At 46.1% G+C, this 25,741-nt stretch overlaps 1 protein-coding gene across 1 annotated transcript; it reads right to left on the bottom strand.

Annotated features, from left to right (window-relative positions):
* Nucleotides 1–102: 102 nt before the first annotated feature.
* LOC113745352 (unconventional myosin-VI-like) lies at nt 103–25,225 on the bottom strand. The gene is made up of 13 exons (XM_027276887.1): nt 25,077–25,225; nt 21,496–21,646; nt 18,289–18,497; nt 16,287–16,365; nt 13,115–13,275; nt 12,585–12,623; nt 12,104–12,139; nt 11,461–11,499; nt 8,891–8,994; nt 7,668–7,799; nt 5,122–5,148; nt 2,344–2,562; nt 103–1,322 (listed from the first exon to the last, which is right to left on the bottom strand). The coding sequence occupies exons 1-13, from the start codon at nt 25,208–25,210 to the stop codon at nt 1,123–1,125; spliced, it is 1,530 nt and encodes a 509-aa protein (XP_027132688.1). The 5' UTR covers nt 25,211–25,225; the 3' UTR covers nt 103–1,122.
* Between the last annotated feature and the right edge of the window lie 516 nt (nt 25,226–25,741).

Here is a 25,741-nt window from a genome sequence, read left to right as displayed (position 1 = left end):
AAATGTCGTATGAATGTTCCAGTTCACGGCGAGTACCAGTGCGTCGAAAGCTTCTCCCACATTTTGAAACATGTTTTTTTTTTTTTTGGAATCAGAGAGCGATTATCTTTTCAGCGATGAGAAACGTGAACCTGCCTTGGGAATCACTGTGTTGGCAAACGAAGTTTCCTCAAATGTGACGACTGACGATGGCGTGAATGTTTCTTTGTTTGCGGCGCTGATCTGTTCTCAAACAGCACGAGTTGCATCTTCAGCTTTTGCATAATTATTATTTCACATTTTCTGCGTTTGCTTTGATAAAACAGACACAAACTAAATCACGGAGCTGAATTACCGCTCAGGCCAAAAACAAACTAAGAAATCAAGAAAAAAAACCCGACGAGTCGACGTCCGGAGCCGTGTCTGGTCTCTGTACCGCTCTCGTTAGCTTTAATCACAGAAAGAGGAATCACTACGTGAACGAATCAACGAGCTCTCGAGTTACATTCGCTTGGAGAGACAAAAAGGTGAAATAAAAAACAAAGTATTAGCAAATATTTGACTTAATCATGAGTCACGAGGAATAATCGGACTCATGCAGCTCGTGTCAGAGCCGCATGAAGACAATGTAAACAGCAGGTTTTAAGAGGGATCACCAGCTAGCTGTTAGGATGGAAGCGACACACCAGTGAGACTTCAGTGTAATCATCAGGAATGCATAATTACAGAGGAATTAATCTTGTCGGGGGAGGCAGCTCTGAACAGAACAAAGAAGTCTACTTGTGGCGATTAAACCCTGTTACAGTCGTGTTAAGGCCTCGGAGTTAGACTTGCGGAGATGTTACGGAGGACAGGATTCCTTAGAAAACAACCGGATGTGATAATTTAGTTTGATTTTTCTGCATAGGGTTCACCGCGAAGCTTCCCTGCCCCCGTCCCCACAGTCGAGGAGGTGAAAGCCGGCGAGAACCAAAAAAAAAAAGAAAGAAGACAAAAGGACAGTTGAGAGAAATCGCTGAATGCCAGTCAGAACCCGGTGCAGTACGCTCGAGACGCCATCTGTGTTAGGTAGCTGGTGCGTTTGTCCCTTTGTTTGCAGTGAGAAGCCGCCCCATTGGAGGTGGGTGGAGGAGGCGGGCGGCGTCACTTGAACATGCTCTGCAGCATCGCCGTGGCGTAGGTGGGTCGCGCCTGTCGGCTCTCGATGGCGCTGCGGAGGTACTGGATGCCGCCGCAGCGCTCCCAGATCTCCTCGAACTGCCGCGGGAGGATCTCGGCGCCGCGCTTCCTCGACAGGCCCGTCTCCTCCAGACTCAGCTCGCACATCTCCATGTCGTCCTTTCCTGCAAGACCAAAACATGCTCAGCAGTGACCCCGCAGACTTCGACTGTTCTGCATCCGGAACACGTTCGACGGCGACGGCGAGTCTGAACAACACGATGGAAAACCACAACACATTCCAGCAGCCGAGTGCTCACCCACACACTGCTGCTGCCCGAACACCAAATACTCCAGCACAATGAGCTGCGACTGATGGACGACCACACAGATTTAAAACAACACGACTCACACACACACACACACACACACACACACACACACACACACACACACACACACACACACTGAGACAGATGGGTAAACAAAACTTTTTGTTTTAGTGTCGTGTGTTTTGGTCCAATCTGTGATTTCAGAGCTTGTTGTGGCACAAACACTGTTTAACACCTGGACAGGTGCTTTAATTTTACAGGACTGAGGTGAGGGTCTCTCACACACACACACACACACACACACACACACACACACACACTCTACACTTCATGGCCTGTGTGTTCTTCCACGTATAAATTCTGATCCGTGGTGGAAAAACTCGTGTTTATCCGTCGGTGCTGTATCAGCCGTCGATCAAACGCGCCCACACAGACGTTTCAGGGTTAAAGTAACGTTTCGTGTTTTCGTTATTTTTCACTCAAACAATAAATCTGAATTTCAGCAACATCTTGTGAGGTTTCACTTCATGATCAAAGTTATTTATGGTTCTGAAGCAGAGGCTGAGCTATAAATCTCTCTGCATGGACGCGTCTTCTCTGCATATAAAGTGACGACGTAACATACGATCATGTTTGAACGAGAGCTGAACTCACATCCTGTGACCTGACTGCATGACGACGATGAATCTGTCACTTTTCTTTTGTTTCGACTCATCGGTTTTGCTTCACTTCTCTGCCCTTCAATCCTCCCTCGTTCTTTTCCTCCCTCCTCGCCTCCTTTTATTTATTCATCACAACTTCCTCCGACACCAAAAACACATGAACAGAAGGTTTCATTCTCTATCACGCCTCTGATTGTGTCAGGGATACCGACCCGCCACCAGCAGGATGGGGTGTTTGTCTGGATGCAGCTCCATCTGCCTGGCGATCCACGGCCCGTCGAAGTGAGCGTACCACCAGCCCTTCTTCTTGCCCTGCGGGTCTTTGTACTGGTCGCCCGGCCGGATGAACGGGATGCGGAAGTAGCGCTGCTGCCGGTTCATCGCCACCTCGTACTGCCGGGCCGGTATGGGCGGGGCCGGGTTCTGCTGGGCTGTTGATTGGATCGTTTAAAAAAAAAAGAACAAAGTTAGGCGTCTTTTATAGACGAGAGCAACCAATCAGGAGTCAGCGACCATGTTTACATGCAGCCTGGGGTCAGTTAATGGGAAGGATGGCCAAAGCCTGTTTCCTGTTATCAACCCGGGTATTAACTTATTAACGAGTTACCGTGGAGACCAAAGACCTGCTCTGATGAAGTGCCCACGAGCAAAATGTTTCCTCAACCTGCAAGTCTGAAATGAAGTTTCACAATAAAAGTCTACAATAAAGTGTGCTGCATGTAAAATAGTTTGAAAAATACTTTGGAAAACTTCATTTTAAAGACTTTAAAATATCAGCAAATGACTTCATTCATATAAATACTTCAAAAAGAATTCGGACAATAAAAAGGATCCTTAAAAATGACGTTTGGTGGCTTCACAGCGTAAACGAGTTTCTGCACATCCTGACCCCGATAATAAATCCAACAATCAGCCACATGTTATTTTAAATTTAGATCATTTAGGCTTCATTTCTTTGTCCCACGGAGTCGAAATACACGACGACGCCTTAAATAAAAATGTATCTGTGTGAAGTTCTGAACCGGCCTGCAGAGGAAGTCTTGATACCGGCCGGCTCTACGTAAAGTGTTTTTAAGTTTCATTGTAAAGTTGTTAATGCGCGGGCGGCTGCACAGGACAGAACTCATGCAAAATAAAAAACAGAAACATGGAACAAAGAATCGCGTCAGCACATCCAGGTTCAAATACCAGATTCTGGTTCCCCCTTTAAACATGAACTCACTGCATGTAAACATTAAGCCGCGCTCTGCTGTTCTCAGATCAGCTTTTTAACACCGACCCCCCCCGGGCTCCATGTTTAAGGCGCAGTCAGCGAGTCCTGCTGTTAGAGGAGGGAAGAGATCAGCGGGACATGAAGCGAGGCAGATGTTTATGAAGCAGCTCTGCAGGTGAAACATCAAACATACATGATCTGCATCTTTCTACGAGGCGAATCTACAGAGGAAGCTTCTCTACGCAGCAAAGTCCTAAACAGCGTCCTCCTGTTTCAACAAACACGCCGACTTCACCAACAACAGAAAGAGAAATCCTAAAGCTTCATGAATCAGGTCTGTTTGTTGAGAAAAAGCAGCTGAAATGTAGAAATGTTCTTCAGAGGAGCTCTTGAACTTCACGCCCTGCAGGACTCCTCAGGTTGTTGATTACGGTTTGTCAGAGTTCTCGTTGAGAGCTGCGTTCAGGTTTCAAGGCTCTTCAAAGAGAAAGGTGAATCTGTGACCAGCTACCAAACTGTGGCAGCAACAGGAAACACTCGAGCGTTCACTACACAAGGACGAGTGTCACTGACAACTTCAAGAACAAAGTCTGTTAAACCTGAAACCAAAGATAAGACAGTCTGCAGGACGTCACGGAGACTACGTCCAGGTTTTAGACAGTCTGCAGGGACGTCCGGAGACTACGTCCAGGTTTTAGACAGTCTGTGGGACGTCACAGAGACTACGTCCAGGTTTTAGACAGTCTGTGGGGACGTCACAGAGACTACGTCCAGGTTTTAGACAGTCCACGGGGATGTCTCAGAGACTACGTCCAGGTTTTAGACAGTCTGCGGGGACGTCACGGAGACTACGTCCAGGTTTTAGACAGTCTGTGGGGACGTCACGGAGACTACGTCCAGGTTTTAGACAGTCTGTGGGGACGTCACGGAGACTACGTCCAGGTTTTAGACAGTCTGTGGGGACGTCACGGAGACTACGTCCAGGTTTTAGACAGTCTGTGGGGACGTCACGGAGACTACGTCCAGGTTTTAGACAGTCTGTGGGGACGTCACGGAGACTACGTCCAGGTTTTAGTGAGTCTCTAATTTGGGGATGTTCAGAGTCAAAAATACGTCTTGTAGCATCATCACATCAGTGGACCTTCAGTACGTCCTCGGTGTCTCTGCAGTCTCCGGTCTTGAACGGGCTGTTCTGTATCGATGACGTTCATTAAGTCAGGATTGAATGAAGTGAAACGTCTGCTCGACATTTTTTACAACATCTCTCCTCCAATCAGAGTGAGCGGCGGCCTTCACCCTCCACCACCACCACCACCGCCCTCCTCCACCGTCACGCTGCTGTAAACGTGATGCTATCAGACAAACCTCCCTGAGAGCCTTCAGTCTCTGTCTCTCTGTCTCTGTGGTGGAGCGTCAGTATCAGCAGTCTGAAGAGCTCTGAGGAATTACCTCGACTCTTCATCATCATCAGACTCTCGGCTGTCTGCGAGGCGTCTCAGAAAACGGTGGCGAGCGAGAGAAATCGTTCAAATCATCACCTTCCACACACGGCTCAGTAATAGAGGCAGCTGGTTGCCATGGAAACCCATCCACCACCACCCTCCTCCTCCATCAGCACCAGCGAGGAGGAAACTTCTCCATCACACCGAGCGGAACAGACCCCAGCTACGAGCAGACCTCTGCCATGTATGTGTGTGTGAGGGGGCAGCGAGGGGTTAATGAGGAGAGCTGGTTAGTACAGCGAGAGCGAGAGCGTGAAACACTGACGAACACTTACATGCTGTTTTCACAGGAGGAGTATGACCTGAAAGTAAACATGCCAGGTTACACTGCAGGAAGTGATGCAACAGACATGAGGACAGAGAGACAACATGAAACTGTCGACACGCCACGAGAACGACGCCGAGCACGATGAAGGAGAACATGAGGAGAACGTGACGACAACGTGACGACAGAGTGACGACAGCGTGACGACAGCGTGACGACAACGTGACGACAGAGTGACGACAGAGTGACGACAACGTGACGACAGCGTGACGACAGCGTGACGACAGAGTGACGACAGAGTGACGACAGCGTGAAGACAGCGTGCCGATGTTTGGATGAGACACACCCACAATTTACAGTTCAAATAAATTTGCATAGTTCACATGTTTTCTGATTTGGAATATTCCCAAAATTCCCGAGCTTAACTTCCCATGGTTTCTGGACATTTACTGGAAACTTTCCACCCCTTTGCAACCCCATGTGTAAAATGAACGAGTTGTTATCGCGGCTCCAAACTGGAGAAGTTCGGATCAGGAGAACCTTTTAAAGAACAGACGAGCTCCGGTTCTTGAGCTGGTTCTGTCCGGTTACAACGATAAATAAGGAACGAGGAAAACAAGCTGCTGTATTTTAACGTCTGTCATGACGGTGATGGACGAAGAGACGAATATTTTCTGAGCTCTTTGGTCTTTGTGTTGTTCACGGATGATTTCACAGCTGCAGTGAGTCAGAGGTGAACAAACAAGTCGACTGACTGAAGTTGAAGACAGTTTAATGACTGACACACACTGCTGATGGTTTTAAACACGTCTCACCTCCATTCATATCAACTGAACGACGGTTTCCCATCGTTTAACACACGAGGACAAACGAGCTGCAGAAAACGTGAAGGTGACTTCAGCTCAGCGAAGTTAATCTGAACTTTCACCTTCAGGTAGACGTCACAGATTAACGACAGCTGATACAAACATGTCTTTGTCCTGAGAGCTGTTCAGGTAATAACAGCTTACAGACCCTGAACGCATCGCTTCAGGCTCTAATTAAAGTCCACTGATGTTGTTAAAGTCAGACTGCTGCGTGACGTTTAGAGAATTTGTATATTTAATAAAAAAAACTAAATGAATCATTTTCTATAATAACTGTTTGTGTCCGCGAGGACGGACTCTCCTCTGGAGGACGACACATGAAAGTGTGTGTGTGTGTGCGTGTGTGTGTGTGGCTCGCCGTCCAATCAGCAGTCAGAGCGGGACACACAATAGATGCTCCGAGCGAGAGCTGAATCTCTCTGTCGTCATGACAACTCGCCGTGTGGTACAAGGAGACGAGGCGACGGAGGATTGAGAGATGGAGTGAGCGACACGAGGGGACCCTGAACGCACCGCAGGGTTCATCTTCATTAAGGAGAATTCAAAGGTCGGCGGGCGGTTTGTTAATACAGCGAGCTTCAGATTCACACATCAGACGTGTGAACAGTGTGTGTGTGTGTGTGTGTGTGTGTGTGTGTGTGTGTGTGCACTGAAGAAAAACATCATCAAACCTCTCAGCACAGATGTTTGTCAATGAAATGACACATCTTAATCTGGACCGCGTTTTTTACGTGAAACATACGTCCAATGACAGATTGTTACTTTGAGAATCATCATGGAAATGATCCTACAGAGACAGAGCTGTATTTAAAAAGTAACATCCTTCATGTTGAACTCTTAATCAGTGTGAGTTCAAGTAATCAAACTGGCATTTAAAGGGTTAAACGTAATGATTGAACGTTTGGCATTTTTGAGCAGGGCTCAGGTTGGAAGAGATTTATGCAGAAGAGAATATTGAATTGTAAAGTTTTTTTGGTCCAAGAGAGAAGTAAGTTAAACTGACGCGTGAGCTACATCAGACAAAAACAAACTTTACAGAAAACGTGAATTTGCTCAAAGTTTCCGTTTTACTGTGACGACTGGTCGATCTGTTTTCAGACACTGAAGTCACACGATCACTGCAACATGAAACGATGATGAAACATAAAGGATGTTACTCTTTAAATAAAACTCTCTCTGTCTCTGTGGGATCTTTTCCCGTCATGCTGAGTCTGTAGTGGACGTACTCTGATGGTCATCGTGAATCTCTCCGTAACATCGTCTGTCGCCTCGTATTTATTTTATTTTACTTAAACACAGGATGTGATGTGTGGATGCTTAAAAGCTCCTTTAATCATAAGAATCAATGAGAAATGTAATTAGTAATTGATTACATTTCTTCAGTCACCTGCCCGACGCTGCTGCTGATGAAGTCGTAAATAACGGCTGTACCGTAATCAGTAAAATGACTCTTTGCTGTTTATCGGCAGGTCCGATCAGAGGACAGACGTCGATGAGACAAATGAGATTTACACGAACGCAGAGCTGATGAAAACATCTGCAGATTTCTGTCTTCACAGAGTTCGTCTCAGTTTTCCTTTAAACTCACCATCGTCTATTTTATATCAACTCATTTCCAGGATCTTCAAACACGAGCGTGGTCATGAAACACAGGAACAACAGAGGAGCTTAACGTGTCGTGGTTTCGTACCGTAGTCGGTGATGGATTTGGGCACTCGCTGCTCCGTGTCCGTGTTTCTTTTCTTGTTCTTTGACTTCCAGGCGTGGTAAACTTTGAGCCGGCGGTGGAACTCCTCTCTGCAGGCGGCCAGCAGCTCGATGTCTGGAGGAGCAACATCAGAGAGTTCAGGAAAAACTCAAACACTCAATCACTCGTTAGACTAGACTTTCCTCAACCCCACTGAACATTTAGGAGGGCAATTAAAGACCAATTAAAGCCGAGCATGCTGGGACATCACAAGAAGCTCTTTGTTCAACCTTCAACTAACTTGTGAAGTCTCAGACTTTTGGACTGCACTGTTTGTTTGTGAGTACATCTTGATCTACCGTACAGGTCAGACCTAAAGCACACGGGCGGGGAGTGTCCACATACTTTTGGCATGTTTGTTAACGATGAAGTGATTAACTGTTCAACCTTCACACAACGATCATCAACAGATACCTGATACCTGAACACAGCACGAGCCCTCGTCTGTCTGTAATGTCTGCAGGTAATCATGAGCGGCGGACGTGACCACATCAGTATTCAGCCTCTTCCTCCTCGCTCTGTCTGCGGCGAGGCGAGGCGAGCGGCCTGTTAACAGCTGACCGAGTCCTTCCTGTGTTTATGTGCGGCCGCCCTGCAGGCTTCGCTTCTCCACACACGTCGTCAGGTGTCGGGCTCGCCGGCCTCGTCCTTCACGCTTCCCACTGCGTGGACGAGGACGAGGACGCGCTGCACCATCAGGATGAAGCTGCTCGAACCTTCCACCTTCTTATCCCGTCATTTATTTCATGTCAATGTCTCCGTCTGTTCACATCGACTAACGGATTACATCGTACAGCTGCTTTAAAGAGTTGTACTCCGTTCTGCTCGACCAGCGATCCGCTCCCACATGAGCGAAGAGGTCATAACAGCCGAGGACGAGTTTACAAAAATAAAAAGTGAGTGAGCTCTAAACATCTCTGACTAAACGAGGGTCGACGAACGGTGATGAAGTGAAGATGTAAAGTTTGTGCCAACAAATCAGAGTGGTTCATCCGTTTATCAGCAGGTAAGATGATTAAATACAGACCAGGCAAAGTTTACATCAGGACTCATCCTCTGCTGACCAAGAACACTCACAACAAACTGATTTTTAGTTTGAGATGCTTTGTCATGGATTCCAGCGACACCCTGCAGGCCGCCAACATGTCGATGACACGTAAACTCACCGCATGAGGTATTGATGGCGTCCCGCAGCTCAGCGTACTTCCACTTGCTCAGCTCGTACTTCTTGGCTCCGGCGGCAGCCTTGGAGGCCTGAACCTGTGGACCTCTGATACACAAAGAAACAAGACAAGAAGGACGAAGGACGTCAGCAACAAAGAGCCACAGCAGTGGACTGTGGGGGAACCGGCAGGGGGATGTTCACCTCAGGTAGTAAGGAAGTTAGGTACTGTGTTAACGAGAGAAGAGGAAGAAGATGGGTGGAGTTTAACCCTAACCCTCCGGCCAAGGTGAACTAATATAAAAGTTCATTTCTTTAGGTTCGGTAATTTCTCAGCGAGGTTATTGCCGAGGTCTGAGAACAGAGAACAAAACAGAACAGGCTTCGTCTGGAGGGAGCGCAGCTGAAATATCTACAATAATCTGTGCGTAAAGGAAGTGCTCACGTCCAAGGTTAAATCTCTAATTTGAATAATGCTTGAGCAGCTCGTTGAGTCTCAGCTAACTTTCTGATTTAATTGTTGTTATTGCCAAAAGAAATGTAAGAATATTCTTTAAAAACAAGACGGCAAACATCTGGACCGTCACGTCTCTAAAGTCCTTTGTGTCGAAGTACCTGAATCATCTTTATTAAACTCCACCCACCTGGGCAGTCGTCATAGAAACAAGAATCACAGGTTCAACACAACAAACACGAGTCTGCGGGTTGGTTGCAGACGTTGAGGTGAAAGCGAGGACAGACGGAGTCGGGTTAGCAGAACTTGTTGGTTAACAGGACGGAGGAAGCTTCCTACAGTGGAGCTACAGTCAGAGCGTGCTGTCTCAGCCGCCTGCCGTGCGACGGCGTGGAGTCAGCTCGCTGTGTAGAATCATAAATGACAGTGCAGAGTGAGCAGCTGGCCTCCAGCTCGCCATGCTGTTGGCGGGCTGCTGACAGGCCTGATTAATCCGTGACCGGGATTTGCCCTTTTTAGAACACCGGGAAGTTGGAGGCGGGACCATGCCGGTTCTCCTAATCCTATTGGGTTTGCTCTGCGTTTTATGATTAGCGGGAGCCGGCCTAACGAGCCACGAGGCCTGTACCGACTTCCCAGAAACACACGGCGAGCTAAGCGGCTGTCACCTTCTGCTCCTACTTCCTGTGTGATTGTGGCATAGTGAGGGCGGCCTGAGCCAATTAACCTCAGACAGACGGACTCAGGACCCGGGAGCAGAAACTGGCATCGCTTCAACTGACATCGCTCATTCACGCTCGCACGAATGTGAAGGAACGACGAGGGAACGACTGAGGAGGAAGCGTCCTCACGTTCGCTTGTTCCTGCTGTCAAAGGTCAGAAATCACCGTTTGTTCTCACAGAGCAACAGGAGCTGACCTCACATGATTTTCACTTTATCTCCCTGGAGTTGGACTTTACTTTAATCTAGAGCTGGATGAGAAAACAGCTGCACGCGCAGGGTTGTAACTTTCTATCAATCCTGATTTTATCGGCAGGTGTTCTGACGCCCGGGGCTGTTGGAGGTTTGTTCTGAGCTTGTAGCAGCGGGAACAAACGACATTCTCCTCCCCTTCCATGTTTCCATGTCACTACATGAAACAACAACCTTCAAGCCACTAACCAACATGCTGAAGTTATCCTACCCTAAACAAGCTCATTTTGATGCCAGGGTTCAGCATGAATACAAGTCCCCAAGACACGACCATGCAAGGGTCCATCGAGGTTCGAGGTTCAAGTAACTTGCTAATTTCTTCATGTTGGCAGCGATGAGGATGGTGAGATACTGGAAGAGGAGGAGAATCTCAAATAAAACAGTCAACCAATGGCAGGCGACCAACCAGATCGCCAGATCTACACGAGACCGCTGCTGTGGCTTTAGCTTTAACTTTCTTCCACTGAACGCCAACAGGCTGAAGACGACCGGTCGGTGGTCGGTATCTTCCACATGGGAATTTGTAAAACTGTATGAATGTGAGTGTTTAAACTCTGAAATGTAACATCAGACTTTACATCCAAACGTTGTGTTTTCTATTGCAGGAAGACGGTTTCAGAAAATGGGACCTGAACTGCAGCACTCAGTGATCGGAAACAAAGAAATATCAATCAAGCTTCTGAAGTAGCACATCTCCTGTTTAACTTCAACGTTACAGTAAAAACTAAAAATCTTCTATTTTTACTGCATTCAGAAAACGACGTCACAAGTGGCGACTAAAAATCATCTTTGCTGCATTTTGAAGTCGTTCAAGTTTCTTTAAAAGAATAAAACGACGAACAGGTATGAGCTAATATTTGTGTTTAGACTCTGAAAACGTTTGAGCGAGAGAGTGGAGTAAAAATCAAGTCAAAGACCAGACCATCAGTCAGCAGGGCTGCAGGTCGAGAAAGACGAACAAGAAAACAATCGACAGTAGATATTCAATGATAGAGGGAATTAACCAAATTAGATCTTGATCATCAACCATCAACAAAATCATCTGGATGCCTCAAGAGGATTCCTCATCACATATTCTTGTTTCGATTAAAGAGGTCGATCTTGATTGTGAAGACAGACGGAGTTGTTACGAATGATTTCTACCCACCGAGCCAGAAGTTCAGTCATTTCCTTCGCCATTTCTTCCCTAAAAAAAGCACGATGGTCCCAGTTTGAAAAGGTTAGTATGGTGTTGGCTTTAAGTCCTGCACAGATATACTCACAGCAGATCAATAACATGAGGAACAATGCAGAGACGTAAAGGAAGAGCAAACAACATGTCACGTAGTGTAGAATATCTCTGGACTTGATTTATAGTTTTCTCCGTGATGCTCACGACTCCGAGTTCAAAATACCGCAGTAATATTCGTAATGTGCACTGAACCTTTCAGAGAAGAGGACGGCGGGTTTGAACCACCCGGTGTACAAAGTGTTACGACGCATCACTCCAGCCTGTTAATAGTTTAATGTGGCTGCTACTACAGCTGACTCATGACGTGAAGCATCAATTTCAGCTTTTCAGAGCGACTTTGCATGAGAGCAGTGCGAGGGAGGGAGGCTGCCGGGCCGAGGCCGGCGAACCGGCGCTCCGCCATGAAACCTGAAGCCACAAACGGAGTTTTAAAGTGCTTTACTGAACCGGTTCAACCTCTCGAAATCACCGCAGGCTACAGCGTCTAAATATACCTTAAAAAACAGATCGAGCATCACACAGTGTCGTGAAGGTGTATTAGTACTGAGAGGAAACCTACATGGTCAAGCTCTTGAGTTTTGTGGTTCCAGCAGGGCTGTGAAAAGAGGATTATAGCGTTATAAGCGAGGCAGCACTCAACAATGTAACAAACCAATCAAGAGGACGGGAGCTGATTCCTGATTCTCCGTCCAAACTCTGATCAAAGGACACGGCACGAATTCATCAAACTGCTGAGAGACATCAGACTTTTTTGTTTTTTCTTGATAATCACAAACATTTCTGTCAGCAGTTTGATAAATCCGAGCCCCGATCACGTTTCTGGTGGATGACAATCACGATTCAAACCGGTGCCAATAGAAGTGCTTTGATTTCTACTGAACTGGTGCCAATGTTAGTTGCAATCATCGCTGTTAGAGGAAAAGGGGGGAGGTCTGTGCTCGGCTGGCAGATTGTTACAGCATGCAGGGGGCGGTTATGGTTCGAAAGGTCGGGGAGGATTGAGGGGGGGTAAATTAAAGGGTTAAGTCTCCGGGTCTTACGCTGCTCTCTCTGGGGACGATGGAACTGAAGAGCCGTTACTGGGAGGAAGAAAACAGAAGAGAGAGATGGTTACACACTGACCGAGCAGAGACCGAGGTCCGGTCCAGTTTGACGTTTCATCAAACCGACTCTTAGAAAATCTGCAAGAACAGAAACATCTCGTCCACGAAATGTCAACGTGAGGCAGGAAATCTGGCTGCTGACGGACTGTGATGCAAAATTATAAATTATTCATAAAAATCTGACTAATTAACAATCAGTTCATTCTTGTCCTGTCTTTTTTCTGATTCATCTCAGCTTTCATAACCTTTCTGAACTTCTGAGGGTTGGTACCAGGTTCTGTTTGCGGTGTTGGCAGAATACATCATGTTTCTCTCTGCTCTCTTCTTCTTCTCACTGCTAGAACCTCTTTTGTCCTTGAGAGTCCCCCAGACCTCGTTGAGCTTGAGGAGAAAGTTCTGGATCTTCCTCCTCACTCCTACCTGCTTCATGAAGGCCTGAAGACAAAGTGACGTTCAGGGCGAGTTACCTGCGCAGGCCCGAGTCGTTCTGCACCTCCTCCGGGATGAGCTCGGACTCGCTCTGAGCGATCCTCAGCGCCAGCTCCCGGTCCCTCCTCTCCTGCTCCAGGACGGCCTGCCGAGCAGCTTCCTCCTCCCGCTCCGCCAGCAGCTGCAGCTCCATCTCCACCTGAACACACATCACGTAAAGCCATTTTAAATCTCTGCAAGTTCAATCCGCCGCCCGGCGAGAGCATCTGCGCGGCTGTTAACATATGTTTATGTGTCGACGTTTAGGAGCGAGCTAACTGCCAATTCAGTTTTCGACTCCTCGGAGTTGTCGACCATCTGCAGGTGTAAAATATCTGCCAGACCCACGACGGCACGGCTGGAGCCTCGTGCTGCATTCAAATGAAAAACCTGAGCTCAAACTTTCATTTTCACGTGTTTTACAGCTCTGTCAGGACTGAGAGTCACAAATGCAGATGTCAGCTTCATGCAGATCTCTGCAGCTGGAATCCAAAATGAGTTTCATTTTGTCTCACTCTACGATCGATCGGACGGTCGCGCTGCTGCAACACGACGAGATGTTGATGAAACCTGAGTGATTAAAGTCGTTCACCGGCTGCATTTGGCTCATTTCACGTGTTTGGATCAGGACGGTAGATCTTTAATATTCAGGTTTCAAACAGCATTTCCCGTAAGCCCTCGATGTTTGCAGGCTAAATGTGAGTTCATGAATGTGACGTTATAGATATGGACAAAAACAACTCGCTATAATTTTAAAAGTTCACTGCTGTTCTTGTAGTTTATTCATGGGAGCTGTAGTCACTAATAAATCTATTTAAATTAGATTTATAACCGATTATAGAAAGTAAAGTTCAGTTTGTCAGGAAGATCATTGGAAGCATCAAAGTTCGTCCTGAGTTACAGGCGTTGTTGTCTTGTGGCTGCGTTACACCAACAAGAATTATTTTTAAATAATAAAAAAACCTTTTCAGATTTAAGTTCTTCAAAGATTTTCTGTCAAACATCAGATCAGGAGGAAACTGCTGCAGCTCCACAGGAAGTCTGGACCGACTGTCCAACACCGCCAGCGATCCAACTCCTGCTGGCCCCGAGATGTTTCCAGAGGCTGGACGGGAAACTCTCTGTGTCTCTGCCAAACTGTGCCGGGCTCCATCTTCTGACATGACTCATTTCCAGGCAGGAGGCGGTCAGTGGGTACGATTGATTTGAATCGTCTTGAACTTTGTTGTACGTGACGTGCAGTAACACTGACCGCACGATGAGAGATCCTGGAGGTTTGTGACTTTCCCTGAACTGTCCAACTGTCCAAACGACGGAGCTACAGACCACGACTCAATTTATCCTAAATTTAACAGCTAACGTTACAATAACAGTCAGTGGTTGGCGACTGACGCTCCGCACTTAACAAGAGTCGATATTCATATCTTTGCTGTATCCATGGTTACCATGCGACGAGCGAAGATGTCGAGACTTTGATTTTAAACATTCAATCTGAATTTTTCTCCATTTCCTCACATTTCCTCGATTAACGTGAAATACAGTGAACAGATGGATCAATAATGAAAATCATCAGCTGCAGATGAACTCCTCTGCACATGCACACACACACAAACAGTCCTGGCTGACTTCTTGGTATTCATGGAGGCAGAAAACTTCAAATCGATGCTCCGGCATGAACACACAGACGCCCTTCAACCCTCCTCCAAGCAGCAGATGAGGTGCTGCAGCCGGGGGGGATAACTTCATCTCCTCTGTCCTGCTCATTAAAGACGGGCGGGGTTAACCTGGATGATTAATGCTCCTGTTTCCACCTTTCTTCATGAAACTGCTTTCACAAGTCAAGCGGCTCCTTGACCGACTCAGGAAGGGCACGACGAGCTGAAGGTGTTCGCTTCATTACAGGAGGTTTTCAAAATAAAACACTTCTTTCTGACATTTATCTGCTCCCCACATGTTCATCCACAGTCTGACAGTACGACCATCACGAGATCATCAGAGACAGTTGCTAACCGCGATGGACCGGCTGATTGAGCTGCACAACCACGTCTTTGAATTTTACACCGGCGATCATTTAACGACACGAAGCGTCACTTCTAAAAGCTTCCTGTGAGATTCAGGATCAGAGCATGAACATGTGGATGAAGAGAGCAATGAAAGCCTCCCTGTTACAGTCTGCAGAGCGACTCATGAATATTTAGAGAGTGGACGTGCCGAGAAGCCCAACGACTCTGAGCTGATGGCGTCTCTTAAAAATCTACCAGAGTCCAGACAGAGAAACTATCAAACCAGAAGTGTGTTTGATTTAATAAACCTACAAACGAGACACACCGAGGCAGAGAGGGAGCGTGATGGACGAGATGAAGTGTGGCCTCAACAGCTTGACGTGGGACAGAGAGAAGTCGAGCTGCAGAGACAAATCTGTGAGGACGGGAAGACCACGACGTCTGATTAAAGTTATTTACTGTGACGAGCCCAAAAAAACTTCTTATGAAGGAGATAAATGATCCTTCCATCCTGTCAGTCTTCGTCCTGTCATAAAGACGGACGACAGATTGTGTCGAGTCATGACGGCGCCGCTGATTTCATCAGATTTATGAAATAAAAGTCTTTCACACTCCTTTAACTCTTAAACCGAATATTTACTGAACAGTAGATGAGACAGACGTACTAAGCGCTGATTAATTCATCAACAAACTAAACAAATAATTTGAGACATCCAGAGAGGAGAGGTCTGATCTGAGGACGTCACTTCTGTCCGTCCAGAGAGCCCGGCCTCTTCCACCAAAGATAAACTGAATGAAGCTCGAACAGGTTTTTCTTTGTGAAGCAGAGAAGGAGCATCGCTCTCTCCAGGTTTTTCTTTCAGGGTTTTTAATGGAGATAATGTTTTCCTGGCCACAACTCTACCTAATTAGCATGCAGAAGATGGCGCTGTGATTGGTTTTCTTCAGCGTCTCTGCTCGCCGTGCACGGAGAGCGAACCTGTTCCACATTGTTAATCCCAGGTGGCTCATAAGAGCTGCATGTTATGACAGTCTGAATAAAATGTTTCTGCGCTGTTGTCGACAAACAAACAGATTTCTGATCCTCTAATAAATCTGACACTTTTTATTCTCCATCCTGAGCAAACAGCCGTCGGGTGGAAACAAACAAAGATCTGCAACAACCCACCTGGATCCTCCTCTCCTCCTCCTCCCTCCTCTTCCTCTCCTCCTCTTCCTGCTTCCTCTTCACCTCCATCTCTGCTTTCCTGATGGAGGAAACATGGAGAGGACAATAAGGAAAGATGAAGGAAACATGACAGAGAGAGAGAGAGAGGAACAGATGGAGAACACATTAAAAACAGTGAGAGGATTTCTGGTTTCTCTTAACAGCTGCTGACATCAGCCTTCTTCTTCTTCTTCTTCTTCTTCTTCTTCTTCTTCTTCTTCTTCTTCTTCTTCTTCTCTGTGCACCACTCAGCAGTTTTCTATAAACACACTTTATCTGAACACTAAATAAATGTTTAATTCATGCGACTGAATGTACGTTTCAATTATAGCCGCCTTACATCAGCTTTTCTGCCACCTTATGCATTTAAAATGAGTGACTTATTTTCACATTATTACCACTTCTGTTCACCCTTTGGACTTCGTTGTTGGGGTTTTTTGGGGCTGGTTTATTAAAAGACGGATCGTTGATTATTTCTTCATGTTGGAGCAGAAACACAGACGATGTAAATCAGGAGAGAGCGTGCGGCGTCATTAAGCTGAATCCACGCTGAACATTTAATCATAATTATTAAGCACGATCATCTGATCGGATCTGAAGAATTCGTTTGAATATTTTCGTCTGTCGGCTGTTGGATGTTTATCAGAGCTTGTTTAATGACGAGAGCATCAATGAGTCAAAAGAGGCTTGACAGACGAATTATCAGCAATCAATCAACTAATGAACTAAATACCTCGTTAACTAATTGTTTCTGTTTGCTCTTTGTCCTCCTGACCGCTCGTCCTCGCTGGTTTTCCTGCAGCTTCACTGATTGAAACATCAGCTGATCATCGAGCGTCAGGAGGAGTCAGCGGGGAGACGTTTGCATCGACAGCCGGCCGTTATCACGTCCTTATAAATAATGTTTGATTAAACTCGCGCTGGATCAATGACGGAATGGGAAATCCTATAAAACACACGACGTTACAGGGTCACTGACTTTATCAAGGTCCTCAACACGCTCCGGCTTTCACCACCTTCAGGCTGCGACCTTCAGCTGCATCTTGGGAGTTCATAACTTGCCGGAGGAGGAGAGTAAAGGGAAGGAGAGTGGGCCATAAAATTTGGGCTGTCGTCTCTAATGTCTTATATTAGCGGGTAGTGGTTTGTGACGAACACAATGGCCTCCATCAGTCCTCCTAAAAGACTTTCCATGCCGCTGAAGGAGCGGAGGATCGTCGGGGTCGGGCGTGAGTGAAGAATCCGCCTGCCACCATCAGGACAGGAAATGACATTTTCCGCGTAAGCGTGTGCAGAGCGTGATGGATTCAAGAAGCTGAGCGAGCGCTCACATGGTGTCATTTAGGAAACAGACGGGGGACACGTCAAGGTGAGAACAGACACTGAAGCAGACTGTACACCTTCATGCATGAACATTAATGTTTCAACCTCAGAGAAAAGTGAAGGTTCAGCAACAAATGAAATGAGCCTCTGTGCGTCTTTGTCTCCCTCGAAACCCAAATGGACACGGCAACCATCGCCAAGTGCTCGCTCATGGTGTGAACTGTTGGGTCTCTGTCAATAATATGATAAAGAGTACGGTCTAGACCTTCTTCTGTTATGATTAAACAGTCCTGTAATAATCTGTCTCTTCATGTTCAGTTTGTGTTGCTGTCGAAGAAAGAAGCCTTTCTGTTTTTTAGCGAGGTGTGTATGAAGCTTAATCCACAGCTGTAAAGACACACACAATGTAAAAGGCTGATAACACTTCATAGCTTCTGTAAAATAAATCCTGTAGCAGCTTCATTATGTAAATCCCGACTTGCAGTTTAAATGTCCACCGCAGCATTTTTTACTAAAAAGTTGCTTTTTGTCGCTCGCCCACTTTGACGAGTGCCTCTCAAATTTTGTCTGCAGTGAAACAAAACGCGAGTTAAGAGGCCGACAGTTTAAAATCCTCCATCCTGAACCTCCGCCTACTTACAGTCGCCTGTCCTCCTCCTCCTGTTTGCGGCGTTTCTCCTCCTCCTCCCTCCTCTTCTTCTCCCTCTCCATCTCCTCCTGGATGCGTCTCAGCCGCTCGCGCTCCTCCTCCTCCTTCTTCTTGTTCTGCATGGCGGTCAGCAGCTGCTCCGACCGGGTCACCAAAGCCTGGTACGCGTGGTCGATGTCGATCCGGGTCATGACGGTGCTCTGGCAGACACAAAATGAAAGTTAATGAGGAAGTTTCTTTTATTTTAAATCATGAGGATTGCTGTGAATCTGCTGGGAGGCCTTTGTTTCTCCTTCCTGTTGTCTAATAGGTGAAGCAACGTGTCTTCACAGTTTTCCTATAACGCCTGGTTAAGACTCTGATTAAGTTTTTCAGTTTGCAAGAATCAAGGATCCTTGAAGACTCAGAGACCTCATCAGTTCCAGGGTTTTACGAGACCGTGAACTCAACAGAAAACTCAAACAAACTCAACAAGTTCTGTCGAGTTCAGGCTCTTTTCTGTCATTTCTCTTTGTATGAGGTGGATTTACATTTTGTGCTGCTTTTCTCCAGCATAGAACTTTCTGCACAGAGCGAAAACCTTTGTGAGGAGGGTCTGAATTAAAGTCCAGGGACATTATCCTCCTACCTAAAGAAGCCTCCATTCAGAGTTCAAGTACTTTCTTAAACTTTTTAGCTCCTTGAAAAATATTTCTGGAGACTAAAAAGTTTCAGGTGGTTGGAAAAACATCTTCTTAAATCAGAAAACCACATCGACCTCCGTGGACGTCTTGAATAAGACAGACTCTTAATATTTCTGCCTGTCATTATTCATGCTGGTATTTCATTTGGCAGATGGACAGTCTCCATCTCTTTCTCCCAGTTTGCATCAGTCTCATTTATTTTCAGTCTCTCTTTAGTCAAGGCCAATTCTGAATATTTTAATGTTTTGGCTGCAGATTTGTGGGTAATTCAAACTAATTGACTCTCTCGTTTTCGGTAATCTGATGTAATTCACGATGATCTCCCATCATCCTTCAAAGAATTCAGAACACCAAAGAGACCACAGAGCAACCTACCAAGACACAGATCCTTCACTTCACATCTGTACCAAACGCTTTCAGAGGGACGACACTGCAGCCAGTCACTGCTGCTGCAAAACTGGACTCATTTCAAAAAGTGTTGTCCCCCGTCACTTAGATACAAAAACAAACAACATCTAACAAGTAGAGAGAGCTGTTAAACCTCCATCATGTAGGTACATTAATACCTAGAGGAGATGAGTCAGCTCCTGTTGACCAACAACGTTCAGGTATCCCAAACTTTTAGACATGAACTGTGTCTTGCAAACAACTTCCAACCATCCAGACTTTGCACCGTCAGGCAGTCATCACTCATCAGTCTTTTCCAGCAAGTTTATTTCCTGTGCATACTTCTTCAGAGTGAAGCTGTCAGCCTCTGCAGTCACAGTATCTTTGAGGATGCACCTCGCTGTGACTATGGAGATGTCAGAGCTGCAGATAGAACATCTCTGCACAGCTGAAATCCTCTGACAGCATCAGGAACCTCATGGTTTACTGTCACTGTATGTCAACACAGCCCGATCTGGGGTCACACCAACACAGAGGGCAGCAGTGTAAACCAGAGGAGGAAAACGTGTTGCTGTCTCGTGCTGGATGAATATTCATAAGCATCTGCCGTCAGTGCAACCTCCTTTTCACTCTCCGACTGTCAGTTACTCTACAACAAAGCTGCAGGGTGTGATCTGACGTGACAGCAACGTGTCACCGCACGAGTCCCTCGACCAGATTTAGTCCTAATTCCAACATTTACTGCAGCGCTGCACCTGTCACACTCACACCTCAAAGACTTCAACCTTTATTCAACCAGGAAAGCTCCTATTGAGATTAAAAAGCGAGTCCTGGCAAAGAGGCGGCAGCACAAGCTACGAACGAAGAAGAAGAAAGTCTGTGGATGTTCTCAATCGTCCAGGTCGTCTTTCTTCAAGAAGGGTTAAATCTGGGGCAACTGGACTTGGTTGTAGATCCCTGAAGATGTTTGACCTCTCAATAAAAGAGGCTTCAGTGGACTGACTGATGGGAAGATCCAGGTATTCAGCCTTGGTGCTAGTTAGTCAGTCTGGTGTGAGCAACAGTCCTCTCAGACTGATAAACCAAGCCCAGAAGAAAAAGTGCACGGCCCATGAATCGACTCGATACCACAATGATTCGTCTCCAGAGTTCTCTAACTTTCTGTAGCATGTTTCAGTCTGAGAGTGTAAAGTACCGAAGAGTATCGTCCCAATCTCTGCACGAACATTTGGTACAGACAACATATGAAAATCTCTTGACCGTAGTCAACAGATAGGACGGGAGCAACCCAAGAATTTCCTTAAATATCGCTATCCCAGACGACAGTACCCGAGCATAAAGCTCATAGAGGTGAGTCAAAGCTTTACAGTTCATTGTGAATCTAAAGTAGGGCTGCAATGATTCCTCGAGTAACTTGATTACACAAAATAATCGAGGAATTCCCTCTGCCTCTTCCGTGTACAGTCTTTCTGTGTAAACATGTTACAACATGAAAACCTGCGGCTTCTTTATTCAAGTGCGCTCAATAGTCTGAAAATTACAGTAATAATTTTACCCGATTACTCGATTAATCGATGGAATATTCGATAGAATACTCGATTACTAAAATATTCGAAATATTCCTGATCTAAAGGATCATGTCAAACAAATCCCCATGATCCAACTTAGGTAAAAATAAGAGATAAAGAAGGTATCAACACTAAGTTATAAAAATCAGATCAAATCTACTGCAGGTTATTAAAGATTCATGACATTCATGGGAAAGAAACAGCAAATATCTTTATGGTAATGAGAAGTCAAGAAAGAGTCTCGATGATCCATCTTTGAATCGTACGCTACCCGCATGAACAGATGTATACTGGAACGACATCACAAACTGGTATTTTAAGAAATCCTCCGGAGCCGATCTGTTCTCGTTCCATCAAAGCGAAGACTCGAGGCGCCACCTGTCAAACTGCACCAGAAGGTGGTCTAATTTCATGCTGTCCATCATTTACTGAGAGGAGGTGGCACTTTTGTCAAAACGTTGGATTCTCCTAACAAAACTCTTCAGTCAGAGAAGACAGCAAGACAAAGAGCTTTTCACTCAGGAGCTGGGAGTCTTTTTTAAACGCTTCATCTCACCCACCTTTATTTTGACCATCAGGGAGTCGATGGCGGTGTCCAGATCCTGGATCTGCTTGCTCATTTCCTGCTTGCCCTCCTTAAGCCCGGCCACCACCTCGTTGAAGCGGCCCATCCTCTTCTTCAGGTTTCGAACCTTGACTAACCCGTCGATGCTAAACCACACAAACACACACGATAGTTAGAAATACAAGGTGATTAATTCAAGATGTAGTTTTGTTGATTTCAGCCGCCTTCAGCGACAAACGTGGCAACGTATTCTGAGCTTGGTGATTGGATATTTCTTGCAGAGGATCATATTTTCTAATATTTTGCACCAATGATTCAACCAGGAGAGTTTCATGCTCATCAAATCCAGAGAAATGCTTCAAATATGAGTCATGTCACGATGTGTATCAGAAAAATGAGGGTCCAGTTCAGACTCTACCTGCTAAACACCCATGTCTTCAACCCTGAGGCAGGTTATTAAATGTGCCGTCTCAAAGCCCACGACCAGATAACCCTGACGACATCATCACGATATCATCAGACTTCATAAAGACGTCGTCCCTCACAGCCAAAGAAGACATTATAAAATTATTTTCCACATATTTCCTGTGTGCTGCTCTACAGGATGACCAAGCTGACCTTGATGTGCAAAGATGGCGACGTGCCCCTTTAATCTCAGTAATAAACGATGAGCAGGAGATAATTCTGAATTCTCGTCATGATCTCAAACTTTCCCAAGATGTGAATATGTCAGACTGACTTTTACTGCAAATGTGCATAAATGATGAGCCGTCCAGAATTTTTTATTTGATGAGACGGTGCAGATCATGTTGAGTTGGATTTTAATGTCACTCATAAAGATCAGATGTTGGATTCAGTAGCAGGTTATTTAACGTCTGTGACCTCCTGTTGACCCACACTGACCTGTGATCAGCTGAACGGTGTCTCTGTCATTCGTACGTCTGTTCTCACTCTATGTAACTTTGGGCTCCGGGTCGGGAGAAGTACGTAACGCTTTACGGCACTAAGTCACACAGCAGCAACTATTTCATGATTCTGTGTGAAACTGGATCTATTTTAAGGAGGAAATGTTTTCTGGTTTTCCCTCTGATGTCCTCCGGCTGCTCCGCCTCACTCTCTGTGATTTTACAGAGTTTATGATGGACAGTGAAGTAAACTGCTGACAGCTGTAGCTGCTGTTAGTCATGTGTAGCTCATCTGTTAGCTGCTGTTAGCTCAGTTAGCTCAGTCTGTTAGCTCTGTTAGCGTCCTGTTAGCTCAGTCTGTTGTAGCTGCTGTTAGCTCATGTTAGCTCAGTCTGTTAGCTGCTGTTAGCTCATGTTAGCAGCTCAGTCATTAGCTGCTGTTAGCTCATGTTAGCTCTCAGTCTGTTAGCTGCTGTTAGCTCAGTTTGTTATGCTGCTGTTAGCTCATGTTAGGCAGTTTGTTAGCCGACCTGTTAGCTCCGTCTGTTAGCTCTGTTAGCTCATGTTAGCTCAGTCTTTAGCTGCTGTTAGCTCATTTAGCCTCAGTCTGTTAGCTGCTGTTAGCTATTGTTGCTCAGTCGTTAGCTGCTGTTAGCTCATGTTAGCTCTCAGCTTGTTAGCTCATTGTTAGCTCAGTTCTGTTAGCCTGCTGTTGTGGTAGCATGTTAGTGTTAGCTGATGTTAGCTTAGTCTGTTAGCTCCTGTTAGCTCATGTTAGCTCAGTTTGTTAGCTGCTGTTAGCTCAGTCTGTTAGCCTTACTGTTAGCTACTGTTAGCTCAGTTGTTGCTGCGTTAGCTCATGTTAGCTCAGTTTGTTAGCCTGTTAGCTCATGTTAGCTCAGTCTGTTAGCTGCTGTTAGCTCATGTTAGCTCAGTCTGTTAGCTGCTGTTAGCTCATGTTAGCTCAGTCTGTTAGCTACTGTTAGCTCATGTTAACTCAGTCTGTTAGCTGCTGTTAGCTCATGTTAGCTCAGTTTTAGTGCTATGTTAGCTCATGTTAGCTCAGTTGTTTAGCTGCCTGTATAGCTCATGTTAGCTCAGTCTGTTAGCTGCTGTTAGCTCATGTTGCTCAGTCTGTTAGCCTGCCTGTTAGCTCATGTTAGTCAGTCTGTAGTCGTCGTAAGCTGTGTTAGCCTCATGTTAGCTCAGTCTGTTAGGTCAGAGCACCGGGGGAGTGTTGGTGTTTGTACCACAGGTGTTTTAAACCACCTCGATGAAGAAGAAGAAGAGGAGGTTTACAGGCCCAGCAGTCAGCAGCTTTTATGGACACAATGGCAGAGGAGAAGAGAGTGAAGAGGACGCCGACATCGGACAAGAGTAAATCTGGGACGGACTTTGAGTCATTGCTGAGAGCTTGGTGAAATAAAAGTCATTTCATTTCAACTTCGTCCCAAATGTTCATCTAAACTTCAAAAACCTTCCCAAACTCCGCCCGAGTCATTAACACTCCACCCACCCCGGGTAATCACACACTCCGCCTCATTAGCAGCGCACCCAAACACAATCACACAGCCTGTTAGCACGGAGCAGCAGGTTGCCAGTTCAGAATAAAAACCCCCGCAGAGAACAAAAGCCCTTCTTCACCTGCACACTCTGTTCTCTCCTCCCACCTGGCTCTCCCCCCGGGGCGCCGTTATTTATCGCCGAATATCGGAGGTAATAAGCAGAGCTGAACGTGTCGCCAGGTGTGTGTGTGTGTGTGTGTGTGTGTCAGGCTGAGCTGTGAAAGTGTGAGATAATTAAAAAGATGAGGACGAGGAAGGAAGGATGAAAGAAAGACAGAGAGAGAGTTGAGGAGGAGAGAAACCGAGCAGGAGAAGAGAGGTCAGGAAAGGATGGATAGAAGGAGAAAGGAAGGAGGGGGATGCGACGAGGTCGACTCAATATCCAACCACTGACTGGATGATGGTCCCTGCTAGTCCGGTACTCGTGTTCTGGTTCTGCCCTAAATGATCCAATTACCAGAAAACTGTCCTCCAGACTTTGTTAGATGTTCTTAGTCGGGTGGATCCAGAGACTTTGACTGACATTTTCAGCGTCTCTGGGGAGGATTGTCCACTAAGCCAATTACACGATTCCAACCAAAACCTCCGGGTGGCACGGTGGCGCAGTGGTTAGCACTGTCTTGTGGAAGAAGGTTCAAACCTCGGCTGGTTCTGTGTGGGTTCTCTCCAAGTACCACCCACAGTCCAAAGACATGCAGGTTAACTGGTCACTCTAAATCTGTAGGTGTCAATGTGAGTGTGGATGCTCGTTTGTCTCTATGTGCCCTGTGATGAACTGGCGACTTGTTCAGGGCGTACCCTGCCTCTCGCCCTGAGTCAGCTGGGACCGGCTCCAACCCCAACGTGACCCTGATGAAGGTGGATGGAAAAACCTCTCAGTTATAGTCAGTGGTTCAGAAACAACACTCGGCACTTCACGTAATGAAAACTCAAACTGCCGATAAATTTAAGAAAAATGTGGCGTCGGCCTTCCTGCACTAAAAAGTTGGGAGGAAGGGAAACAGAGCAGTGAATGGAAAGTAAAGGTAGCAAGGATAGATGAGGAGAGCAGGAGAAGAAGTGAGGAAGAGCTGGAGTAAAGGAGTAGAAATATGGAGGACACCCACCGAGGCTTGTGCTTCTTCCTGCACAGCCACATCCGGACTGTCTTTTGCATCTTGATACAGGCGCTGGTCCGGTACAAAATCTTGTTCTTCACTGCAAGAGACAGAAAGGGAGGACAAAAAGAAAAGACGGTCATCTTCCTGCAAACTTGACCTCTAAAATCTGGGAGCAAGAAAACATTTAGTTTTGTGGTTTGTGTTACACTTGGTCGTTCACACAGAAATAGTTGTATAACAAAGCACAAAAGAGAGCTTGACAGAGAAGTTCAAACCGTGTCTGCTTTCCCACCTCCGCACAGGCGGCCAATCACGCTGTGAAGTGGGCGGAAATGTCGGATTGTCAGTTTCACAAAGATAATCATTTCAACATAGGAAAGGTGGAGGTGGTTTCCTGAATCATACTGCTACCTTAAATGTCATCAAACATCCACACATCCATATATTTTCTGCCACGTATCCTGGGTACCGTTACAAGAGACGTCTCCCTTTTCTACAATCATTAAGCTACTTTTGGAGGATTGTGAAGAACCCTTGACTTCCCTTACAAGTGTTCCAGGACCGGGACATTGATCCTCAAGAGTCTGAAGATGAAAATGATTTGGAGTTCGCTTTCATGGACCAATCACTTGAATCTTTGACCTTAGCTTGGCATAACTGAAGTGTTACAC

This window comes from Larimichthys crocea, unplaced genomic scaffold, assembly GCF_000972845.2.
Source record: "Larimichthys crocea isolate SSNF unplaced genomic scaffold, L_crocea_2.0 scaffold67376, whole genome shotgun sequence".
Classification (NCBI taxonomy): Eukaryota; Metazoa; Chordata; class Actinopteri; family Sciaenidae; genus Larimichthys; species Larimichthys crocea.
This window is presented reverse-complemented; position numbering and strand designations above follow the sequence as displayed.

What these genes read in the sequence shown, in the direction of transcription:
- LOC113745352 (XM_027276887.1), bottom strand. Translation starts at nt 25,210, where the DNA reads ATGACCGTCTTTTCTTTTTGTCCTCCCTTTCTGTCTCTTGCAGTGAAG. An exon ending in TCGTCCCCAGAGAGAGCAGC is followed by an intron (nt 12,140 to 12,584) that starts GTAAGACCCGGA and finishes CTCTTTTCACAG; the next exon opens with CCCTGCTGGAACCACAAAAC. An exon ending in CAAATCCATCACCGACTACG is followed by an intron (nt 5,149 to 7,667) that starts GTACGAAACCAC and finishes GTTTACTTTCAG; the next exon opens with GTCATACTCCTCCTGTGAAA.